The following is a 12,142-nucleotide window of genomic DNA, read 5'->3' on the forward strand; positions in this document are numbered from 1 at the left end:
GCCCTCTGGTTCTACCTATGTGCCACTGTGGTTTCAGAATTCTGTAGAGCAAGGGCCTTCGGGTGGCAATCTTATCAGGAGTAGAAACAAACTATATTTCTACAGATCTTTACTTAATATTGAGACAACATCAGTTGCTCACATCAAAGAATGAGAGTATGATGGAAATTTGGGGGGGTACAAACACCCTAAGCACTCCCCCGTGGTTGCCACCACTGAGTCCCTGGCCATATGTCACAAGGATTCTCTTTGGAAGGATGCAAGATGGGGTTTTGTGGGTTTCGGGAGCAGCAGCATTTTGGTTGTGAAATAATTAAAACCCTGACTTTGGGGTGTGTTGGGGCCATAGGACTTTTCTCTGATAGATTGAGAGCATCCTTTGGGATTTGTACATGGAGATGTGGCCAGATGTGATTGAGGGACCGCATGAGGGAAGGTGGGAGGCATGGACACCTCCACCCTCTCGATAGCCTGAGCCTGGTCTTGATCTCCCAGCAGGACCAGTTGACCATGGAGAGAGGAAACCACACAAGTGCATCCGAGTTCCTCCTTCTTGGACTCTCCAGCCAGCCCGAGAGGCAGGAACTGATCTTTGGGCTCTTCCTGGTCATGTACCTGATCGGGGCCGCAGGGAACTGGCTCATCATCCTGGCCGTGGGCTCAGACTCACACCTGCACACGCCCATGTACTTCTTCCTCAGCAACCTCTCCCTGGTGGACTTTTGCTTCATCTCCGCCACAGTCCCAAAGATGCTAGTGAACATCCAGGCGCAGACTCAGTCCATCTCCTATGGTGGCTGCCTAGCCCAGATATACTTCTGCATTTTGCTTGCCAACATGGACAACTTCCTCCTGACGGCAATGGCTTATGACCGATACGTGGCCATCTGCCACCCTCTGCACTACTCTACTACGATGAGCCTGCAAACCTGCGCCCTGGTGCTGGGGAGCTCCTGGCTCATCGCCAGCTCCCACTCCCTGCTACACACCCTCCTCATGGCACGGCTGGACTTCTGTGCCAGCAACATGATCCCTTACTTCTTTTGTGACCTTGTCCCTCTGCTCCAGCTCTCCTGTTCCAACACCCAACTCAACCAGCTCATGATTCTGCTGGTGGGGGGCTTGATCGTCCTCGTCCCCTTCCTTGGCATTCTCGTGTCCTACATCCACATTGTATCTGCTGTACTCAAGGTCCCATCTGCCCGGGGCAAACAGAAGGCCTTTTCCACCTGTGGTTCCCACCTCACTGTAGTCATCCTCTTCTACGGGACCATCACAGGGGTCTACCTGAATCCCTCATCTTCCCACTCGGCTGACAAGGATTCGCTGGCTTCAGTGATGTATATGGTGGTCACCCCCACACTGAACCCCTTCATCTACTGCCTGAGAAATAAGGATATGAAAGGAGCTCTAAGAAAACTCTTCGATATAAAGGCTGTATCTTGTGGGCTGTGACAGCAGAGTTGCCCCTCACGGCCTTTGTGCTGGGAAGAGGATGAACCCCAGGGACAGGCTGCACATACAGAGGGCAGGAGAGACACAGACCTCATTATCCTGGGTTGTACTGTGGCCAGGGCCCCACAAGTAATTTGAAAGTCCAAAATTTCTCAGCACCAGAAACTGCCCAGGTTACCGAAAGGGGGATAAACTCTCCTCTAAAGACACAACCACATTAACCGACGCAAATTAGCTTTATCTGCAGATTTCTGGAGAGGGTTGAAAAGGCTTTGAAAAAGGTGAACTCACAGAGTCTGTGACCTCTGCTGATACCTTTGCCAAAGGGATGCCTTCTGAAAGCCCCCATTCACCTCCACGTTCCTCAAATCCTTAACCCTTCTCCTTCCCAATTTCCAAACTCTTCCAGTTCATCCCAACTTCCTCAATCCCCGTCCCCATATTCTGGGTTGAACCTAACTCTGGGGACAGCTTGATCATCGTCCCTGGAGCTGTCCCACTCTTGCCCTTGGACCCTGCTGAGTGGTGTCCCAGAGCTCTAGACACTTGTATCAGGAATGTCTGTAGTGACTGTCTCATCGAGCCTCTAAGCAGACCCCACACTGTTCCACTTATGTGTTCTCTTTTTTCTTAAGGAAGAAAGGTCTGCCATCCATATGGTAAAGAGAGAAGAAAGACTTAGAATTGCTTCTCTGGTTAAGAAGACCATGAAGGGAATGGGCCATCATAATTCTTATGAATGTGTTTTTCTACAAGTTGACCCAGAGAAGGAGACAAAGAGAAAAAGACTCATAAAAATGAGTTCATGGCTGGAGAAGCTGTGTGTGGCTTCCTCTCCAACAGAGTAATATTCTGCAAGTGTAATAGAGCTGAAAAGAGCATTCCACAGACAGTTGTAACAACTGGCTTCTAGTCCTAGCCCCTCCAATTACTAGCCATTTGACTCTAGGCCATTTGAAATTCACCATTCCACCCAACACACCATGCTTTTTTAGTTTCTATTCATGCTGTTCCAGAAGGCTCATCTTTCTTATCTCTATCAAAATTCTAGTTGTCCTTCAAGGCTCAGATAAAATAGCATACTCTTCATAAAGCCACCTCAAGTCTTCCTAGCCAAAATAATTTCTCTCCTCTGGAACTCCATATAACTCAAATTCCATTACAACCCTTTTCATACTCTGCTTTGCATGATTCATGTTCACCCCAACTCTATGCCAAACAGAACTGCTGAGTCCTTTAAAATTTTATAGAAGGTCCTGTTCATCTTAATGAACTCATCCTCAGAAGGCCCTATCACAGGGCCTGGCTTAAAAATGATGACTCAATAAAAATATCCTGCTATATACATCATGATAACAACAATGCAAACAGTGGAGAAAGAACACGGATGGCCTTTCTCCCCATGATTTTGCCTCAACCAATACCTTTTACATCTAGAAAGAAGTTACAAAGTTGGTTGGTCAGAGCCCAAGGAGTTCACTGGCCCGTCTCTTACACAGGGCAGTGTGCCCTGAAGGGTCAGCATCCAGGGGTGAAGCTCCCTTCCTTCCAGCCTGGCCCTGATTAGTCCCCTTCTACTCGTGTCTGGCTGGGAGGTCCTCACTTGGGGTCCAGTCACCCCCACCTCCACACCATGCCTGGACACTCAGGTCCTCAATTCAGATCTAGGGCTGAGAGAGGGAAGTAAGATCGGCTTAGACTATTTTCCAGCCCACTTTTTACCAGTGAGCTCATGATGTAGTTTATTGTGTGTAACTCAGACTAACAAAGTGGTACTTTGGCTCAGAGTTTGCTATTGTTCCTTGCGCACATGGTTTCCTGAGGAGCTCTCAGGATTTGGGATGATTGGCAAGACAGGATTTAGGCTCCCCTGGGTCTCTGACATAAAACCATAATAAAAGGAAAAAAATCTCACCTCAAACATGTAAAAATGATGTGAAGAAAAAATGACATCAACATGGAGAAGAGGTCTTCCTTTAATATGCATTTGCTACAATGGTGAATAATACAATGGTTTCATTCCAAGGTAAAAAACAAAAACATTCAACAAGGAAAAAAATGGACAGCAATAAATAAATATGAAAGACCTTCAACTGACCTTGCTCATCGGTGGGTGTTGAGAAGGCTTTCTGGCTCTGAGAACTCTCTTCCAAGGAAGGGTATAGAGTAAGGAAATTCTTCTCATATGGCACACACCTTTTCAGACTGGCTCTCATCCTGGCCTGGAAGCTATTTGCTGATGGGTAAATGAATAGAAATATTCTCTTCCTCATCCTACAAATAGGTCAACTGTAAAAAGTTCAGAAGCTCAACCACCCTTACAGACTTAGCAGTATAAACCCTTCCTTTTCCTTCAACAAATCAGCACTTTCCTTTAGTCAAGCCCAAAAGAGTTACATCTTAAGCTATTTCACTAAGAAGCTACAGTCATATAACAGAAAATAACACCTCATCTCAAAGAGAGCAAAAGGGAAGTCTTTTTCTTGAATAAAGATTCTGAACTTTCTAGAACACAGTCCAGTCTTCCGTTGAATCTGGCTTCTGGATTGGGACTGATTCTCAAAGAGTTTGTGCTCTTCCCCAAACTATTATTTCAGTGGTCTCCCCATCCATGTCCTCAACACCCTCTGAGTCCCTCTCTATGGTCATACAGGACAAAGAGTTATCAGCTTACTTAAAAGGATATTGTTAAAGATAAATTTTACTGACACAGATGTCAGAACAACTTATAGACATGGGTCCATTAAAGAGCTCCTATTGAATCCTCTGCAACACTCGACTCTCCCAGTTCCATCAAGCCTGCCTTGCTGTGCTCTCCACACCCAGCTCAGCACCAAGTCATAAATAAGCGCAAATTCATCATATCAGAATTCAAGTGTTTTCCATAGAGCTGCACTCCTGGGATGCCCAATGAAAAGTGTTTCATCTGCCTCCCCCATAGGGGCACATGAAAGTGGAGTACAGCACTGGCAACCAGGAAAATGAGAAGGCACCAGACAGAGTGGTAGATATTAGGTAACTACTGTAAAAGGCACTGATTGAAGAACTCTTTATTAAGCTAGGCATTGCACTGAGTACTGAGACATAGCAGTGAATGGACTTCTGACCAGATAAAACCAAATCAAAGTCTTTTCCTAGTGAGAGATCGGGATGGAACTATCCCGTTTTCAGTTCCTGTGTTATGGCTACCAGCTGAAAGTCACGCATAGCACTTTGCTGTGAAGATGGCGCCTTGCCGGTCACGTGTGGGGCCATCTCAGATCTGCTGTGGGCTGGTGAGGGGAACTTCAGGATCTGTTGAAATGTTTGAATGAGTGCTCTGGGGAAGCCACAGTATTCCACACAACAGAACAATCATTCTCGAAATGTATGTGCGTTATTAGCTCTTGAAGAGTTGGATAAAAGGAAGATTCCTGGGTCCCGCAGAAAACTGCTCCAATCCCAAGTACATTTTAAACCAGTTCCTAAAGTGATTTTGATGTAAATGGTCTTCAGGTAACATTTTAAGAATCTCTGTTGAAAAGCATTGTTGTTAAAAGATAAACTGAGGCATATTAGAAAATGTTAAAAACTTATTTGAGCAAAAATTGATTCCAATGAGGCAGCACCAAACCAGCCATGGTTCACAGTGCTCCGCTCACAGGAGGTGGGGACAAGGCGTTTATAGAGAAGACATGGAAGCAAAGTGGGGAAATTATCTGATTGGCTATAGCTCAAGTTTACCTTATACAGGAAAGCTTAGTTGACTGCTTGTGATTGGTTGCCCTTAGGTTTCCATTTCTTAACCTAAGGCATTTACAGGCTTAGGTTTTGGTTTGCCTATGTAGGCTGCCAAGGTATTAGAACCACCTCAATCTAATGGCTTCCCTACTTAATTAATAGTATGAAGGACAAAACCTTGATCTAAAATATCCTAAGGGTAGTTTTTACTTGAGCATTAAGTGTGACAGGGACTTGCCAACTCCACTACTAGCAAAGCTGTAAAAATACATCAGCAAGCTGATAGAGCTGGTTTTACTGAGTGTTGAGTACCACCCAGAGGCAGCAATGTCTTCTACAGTACCATGGAAACCAGGGGAAAGTTCAAGACAACAGAGCTGGATCCTGCCTAGATCCTCTACATTGAATCTTTTGAGTCAGATGCCATTATTCTATGAGAAAATGATCTTCTGGGGTGAAACCCCACACGATCTATTACAGTTACCTGCCCTGCTGCTCCTTTCAGTTTCCTGAAGTATGAAGTACTTCAAAGTAGAGGTGTGATCAGAGCCAGATGGGATTTACCAGAGGTATTTGGCCCATTTGGAGTAGGGGAGGGCAGAGAAGCTAAGAATGGTGAGGACATTGAAATGTTGTGGGTTTCCAGGTGTAACCGCTCCTGCTGATCTAACAGTACATGAAGATATTCCCATGTTTCTCCGAAAATAAGATCTAGCTAGACCATCAGCCCTAATGCGTCTTTTGGAGCAAAAATTAATATAAGACCCGGTCTTATACTATATTATATAAGACCCTGTCTTATGTTATATTAAAATAAGACTGGGTCTTATATTAATTTTTGCTCCAAAAGACGCATTAGACCTGATAAATCCATCTAGGTCTTATTTTTGGGGAAACACAGTAGATGTGGGCTGGAACTGAGTTCCTGCAAGGTTTCTTCGGGCCTGGTGTTGGGGGAGCCTCCAGATGTACACCCGCAGTCCCTGGGTGGTACATAGCTCTATTGGTACTAGCGTGTCAAGCTGATGTTTTCTGGGTGCCTAGTCCCCAGCATACCAGTTGAATTAAACATACACAGCATACCAGTTGAATTAAACATACACACAAAACTGGGCTTTCAACCCTAACCTGCCTTATGAAGCCCAATTCCAAATATCTAATAACACTTCTGTTATTTCCTATTCAACAATTTTAAAATTAAACTTTTCCCTTTTAACTCACTGCTGCTCAAACAAGTTACCCCTCCATATTTCATTTATTTGACCAATAGTTTTGCCCTGTTGTAGAGCTCTGTCTTGAGCACCAAGTAAGTCACAAATTGTAAAATAAATCATTCTAGAACACTGTGAGATTGAAAGCCCACAGGGATATTTGCATATATGTATTAGCCAGAACATAAATTAATTACCAAAGATGCTCACTGAAGCAATGGCCTGCAACCAGCAGTTTTTGGGAAAATGGTGTCTAATTTGGGGCAGGAGGCAGAACACGGCCAAAAGCACCCATAGAAGCCATGAAGCCTTACGCAAATAACCTTTAGACTTAAAGGTTGGTGAGTTGAAAGGATTCAGTGAGGACACCAACACAAAACCAAGACCAGGGATAAAGAAAGACACTGAAAGGGGACTTTCCATAAAGAAAGAAAGTTGTCGGCCCGAGGTCCTCCTTCAGTCACCATGTCAACCCCGCACATGGTGAAAACATCATGGGAATGAATCCGCAGCTCCTGTGCGAGACGAGGTGTGATTAAACCAGTACATCTTATTAGTTACATGCTGCATCACTCCTGCTCCCACCTCAGGGCAATTGTCATTGACAAGGGCTTGGAACACTTTTCCTCCCAGTGAAAAGATACTCAACTTCATATATTCACATATACCTTTATAGGAATATAATTTCAACTTTACAGAAAAGTTGCAGTAAGAGTAGTGCAAAATACACATATATCCTTTACTCAGATTCATTTATCATTAATATTTTTACCCCATTTTTTCTCTTCCCTCCTTCTCTTCTTCCTCCTCCCCCTTCTCCCTTCTCTCTATAAGTAGGTAGGTAGGTAGGTAGGTATACACATATGTATATCCATACACACACACAAACACACACACACAAATGCTCCTTTATCCCTAAATACTTCAGGTGTATTTCCTTAGGAATATTCTCTTACATAACCACAGCGTAGTCACCAATGTTTATATGTTTAACATTGATACAATAATTTTCCTAATCTAGATCCATATTTCAGTTTTGCCAATTGACCCAATTTTTTTTTTTAAGCTGCATGATACTCCATTGAGTGGATGAATGTGCCATAGTTTTTCCATCAACTATCTTGGATATTTAGGCAATTTCCAATATTTTTGCAAATAATGCTGTAATGAATAACTTTGTGCATGTGTATTTTCACATTGTTAGAGGTGTATTTTCAGAGTAAATTCATACATAATTTTGTTAGCTATTGCTAAATTCCCCTCCACATGAGGTTGTACCATTTTGTATTCCATCAGCAATGAGTAAGAATTCCCGTTTCCTCACAAACTCATCAACAGCATGTATTGTCAAACTTTTAAATTTGGGCCAATCTAATAAATAATAATATCTCAATGTAGCTTTAACTGGCATTTATTTTCCATGAAGTTGAGTATCTTTTCATATGATTAAGAGCCATTTTTATATATTTTTTTATGAATTCAAGTTTGTCCATTTTTCTGTGAGACTTGGGGTCTTTTATTTTGGCTCATTTTTTTTAAGTTTTTGGTATATTAGGAGTAAATATTTTTCTCCTAATCTGTCATTTGTCTTTGCTAATTTATTTTGCCATTTATAACTTCGTAAGTTTTTAGAAAAGTTTTATGTAGAAATTCATCAATCATTTCTTTAACTGCATCTGGATTTTGAGTCATGGTTTAAAAGTTTTTCTCTAAACCCACATTTTAGAGGCTTTCATTCATTGTCCTCTAGCATTTGTGTTTCATTTTTTACATTTAGATTCCTGATTCATTTGGAGTTTATTCTTGAATACGGTGTGAGAAATGAATCTATTTTTAATTTTTCCAAATGGCTGTCAATTATTCCAATACCATTTTTTAAAAAGTCAATCTCTCCCAGTGACCTGAGACATTACCTTTATTATATACTAGATTTCTATATAGAGCCAGGTCTACTTCTGAATCTTTTATTCTATTCCATTGGTTTATGTACATACTAGTACATAACACACTGTTTTAACTGTTTATTTTTTTCATCACTTAGTTTCCCTTCATTCCATTAGTACCTTAGTCGAGGCAGCAGGAACCTTTATAATGGAGATTGGAAAAACCTCGTGCAGACTATCAATAATAAACTACTTATTGCTCATTCTGCTTTCCCTGTTCATATGACATTCTGGGCCCTTCTGCAGGAGCCAATGAAATTTCTAGGATGATATAAATTCTAGGTGGATTTTTCAGACATGGAAATAGCGTAATATTCAAATAGCTCCTAGGTGGGAGTCAAGAAGGTGAACAAACTTCTGCAACCTTTCTTCTCCCAATCTCTATCTAAAAGCTATTCTAGCACCTCTAAAGAGACTGAAGTTTTTACTAGGAAAGGAAAAACATGTGAAGCGAGCTCTTGGATTTGTTGCCATTTCCTGGCCTCTGGCCACTTAGATGATGAAGCTATGACTAGTGCATGTGGCAATGACAGCAGCCCTTTTACGGGGGGGGGGGGGCGGGGGGGGGAAGGAAGACTGAAACTGGCTGCACTGAGCTTAAGCTACCCCTACTACACACATGCATTTACTGGGAAAGGCGAATCTAGGCACCAAGCAAAAGCTTTGTGATATAGAGGTTCTGTGGCGGATGTTCGCCTGAAACCCAAAACGAGCCAGGTTGCCCGCATAGGAACCATTTAGGGTGTTACAGATTTCCAGGCCCCTATCCTGGGATTCTACTTTAATAGCTCTTGGCTCTACTTGGCAGTACTACATTTAGAACAAGTGATCTCTAGTAAAACTCTGTTGTTTTCTAGAAAGTTAGGCTGGCGCATTAAGCTTGGCATGAAGTTGCTCATCCTTGGCACGCCAGCCCTTTCTCTCAATAGTAAAGCATCTAATTCACTTTAGCTATTATCCTGAATGCTAAAAGCGGTCATTCTCAGCTGGGTCCATTTTGCCCTCTGTGGGATGTTTGTCAATGTCTGGAAACCTCTTTAGTTGTAACAATTGGGGGTGCTACTGGCATCCGGCAGGCTGAGGCCAGGGAAGCTGCTGAACATCCTACAGCGCACAAAACAGCCGGGACTGCCTCCAAAACAAAGAACCGTCTGGCCCAGAATGTCAGTGGTGCCGAGGTTGAGAAACTCTGGAAGTGCCAGTTATTTTCCCTGCCACAGACGTGGAGAAAGTCCACTTGTGTTGGTGGATGGAGACAGGTGGGGCTTGAAAACCAGCTTCTTTTTTTAAGAAACAAAGGTTCTACTTGTCCCTAGGTTGGGAAAACAAGGTCCTGAAAGTATTTAAGTATAATCAGCCTGCAGACAACATTCATGACATACATTTTGAGAAAGAAAAATGTTTTAATGCAACAGCTACCCAGGAGAGACTTTGGGCAGAAAGTTATGTGGTTCTGTCACCACCCAGGGGATAAAAAGAGTTTTCTCTTACAAAGGTCACACCCCCGGAAGTGCACCCTTCCTCGGCATCACCACACATGCAAGCAGGCCCCACAAGTGCACAGCAGCGCTCCCAGGTGAGTGAACTGCAGACTCGATCGTCCACAGTGTAAGGTGACCAATGTCCATCGGCCCTGGAGCCCGTTTACACCACTGTCCTGACATAAACAGCACTTCCCTTCACTCTTAAAAGGGCAGAAAATGTACAAGATGACCCTGTGACATCTTGTCCCACTAGAAAGCAAAAAAGCAATCAAAGATGATTAGAGGTGTGCCAAAAGGAATCAGGAGCCAAGCTGAAGAGGCTCCCGCGAGGCAAAGGTGAAATGATTTAAGCATCACAAAGAATAATTGTAGTAGACTGGTTTAAATCCTTGGAAACATTTTGATTTTTAAAAAGTGATTGATCACTTTTACAGGAAGCAAAGAAGCCAGATCACTATTGTGAAAACAGGCAAATAAAGGGAAGAACCAAGCATTTTCTTTCCTCTATGAACTGTACCTAAGAGTAACCTAATAGTTAATGAGGGGAAATTTCTTATAGGAGCATTCCAGCTAACAAATAATCATTCACAGAATTAATGAACTAAATGGATAGGCTCCTAACATTATATAATGAGAAACAACCACACTTGCCACCATCTGTATGTTCTTGCCAAAATGTGAAATATGAATCTGGTTACACGTCTAGACCTGTAACTTTTTAGTTAATACAGAGGGCAGAGAACCATATTAAATAATGCCATGGGTCTACAAACAACAAAATTCAGAATATAAGAAACTCTACAGGATAATAATCTAGTTGTTTCCATGAATGAATTCCAAGGGTAAAAAAGCATAGGCAGTATAGATTATTAGACTTAGAAGACAAAGCAACAAATTACAATTTATGGATCTTACTTGAATCTTAAAGAAGCTTCTAAAAAGTATGTGGGTTTTTAAAAAAATATTAATTGGGAATTAAGGAACTGTGCATTTTTTAGGTATAATAGTAGTGTGGTTATTTTTTTTAGAGTCCTTACCTTTCAGAGGTACACACTGAAATATTTATAAACAACGTTTGGGATTTGCTTCAAAACTTCAGTGAGGGAGGAATATGGGGAGGACAGGGTAGAGATGAAGGAAATTAGCTGAGTTTATAATGGTTCAGGTTGAATGAACACATGAGGATTCATTTACATATGTTTTAACTTTTCTATTACAAAAAACCTCTAAATAGAAAAATACAGAAAATATTTGACACTTGACTAGATATAAAAAAATAAGGCTACTGTAGTTCCATGGAAAAAATTCTTTTCTGAGGCATTGTGAGGTACCCTCCATCATCTTCGGTCTCCAAGCAGGCAAGGGAGCCCAAGTGGGAAAGACAGCAAGGCCCGGCTCCCACTAAAGCTTCTCTTAAGAGAGTCCAACCGGCTGAAAACCCAGGGCCCTGTTTGGCTCAGCGCATAATCAAAGAGAATCTCCAATTTAATTCAGGTAAACAGAAAGAATGAGCAACTCCCAGCCCTGGATGGCCCCATGCTCCCGCCCTGCTTTGTAACACAGACTTCTCAGAGAAAGCCAAACTCAGGCCAGGTCAGCCCCCAGGCCCTCCAGACGAGAAGCCAGAGGCTTAGAAAAAGCCTTCCGTAATTTTACTAACCATTGTCACCCCAATAAATTTTACTTTTAAAAAAAGTGTTTTAAAAAAAGAAAGAAAAAAAATAGAAAAAGCCTTCCATTGGCTTTGGCTGCCAGGAGGCCATAAACTTTGCCAGGCTTGTCTGGGAAGTGGGAATAAAGGCTGATTTTACATCTGAACCTCAATGTTGCTGAGAAGTAGCAGCAGCCCAGCACCTCAGAGAGTGGCCGTCTCAGATACGTTCCGGTTAGTGCAGCCTCGCGGGGACACCTGCGAGGCCAGGAGGTCATGTGCTAAATCCAAATTAAACACCATGGCTACGTACCAATAACAGGTGATAGAATAATGTGTTCCAACATGGACTGAGTAATGCAACTATTTGTGTTAAAGTCATTACCATTTATCTTATTTACAATAGAAAATGGGGGTGGGGGGGAACCAGTAAAGGAATATGTATTAAGAAGCATCATGAGACAAATCACATCTTGCAATTATAGTACGCTGTCAAAAAATAAACCGATTTACAGTACACTGTCAAAAGACTCACTCAGCAGCCGGCGTTCAGAGGCGCAGCATTACAACCCTGCAGTGCAGTCCATGCGAGCGAGCTATGCAGGCTCCAGATTTCAAACAGAAAGGAAACCCTTTAGTGACGTCAAAATAATATAAGAAAGCTTAAACAGTTACAAA

At 42.4% G+C, this 12,142-nt stretch overlaps 1 protein-coding gene across 1 annotated transcript; it reads left to right on the forward strand.

Annotated features, from left to right (window-relative positions):
• Positions 1 to 510: 510 nt before the first annotated feature.
• LOC109438445 (putative olfactory receptor 1F12P) lies at positions 511 to 1,455 on the forward strand. The gene has a single exon (XM_019718315.2). It carries the CDS (start codon positions 511 to 513, stop codon positions 1,453 to 1,455), a length of 945 nt encoding a protein of 314 aa, XP_019573874.2.
• Positions 1,456 to 12,142: the final 10,687 nt, after the last annotated feature.

This window comes from Rhinolophus sinicus, linkage group LG03 (assembly GCF_036562045.2).
Source record: "Rhinolophus sinicus isolate RSC01 linkage group LG03, ASM3656204v1, whole genome shotgun sequence".
NCBI lineage: Eukaryota > Metazoa > Chordata > Mammalia > Chiroptera > Rhinolophidae > Rhinolophus > Rhinolophus sinicus.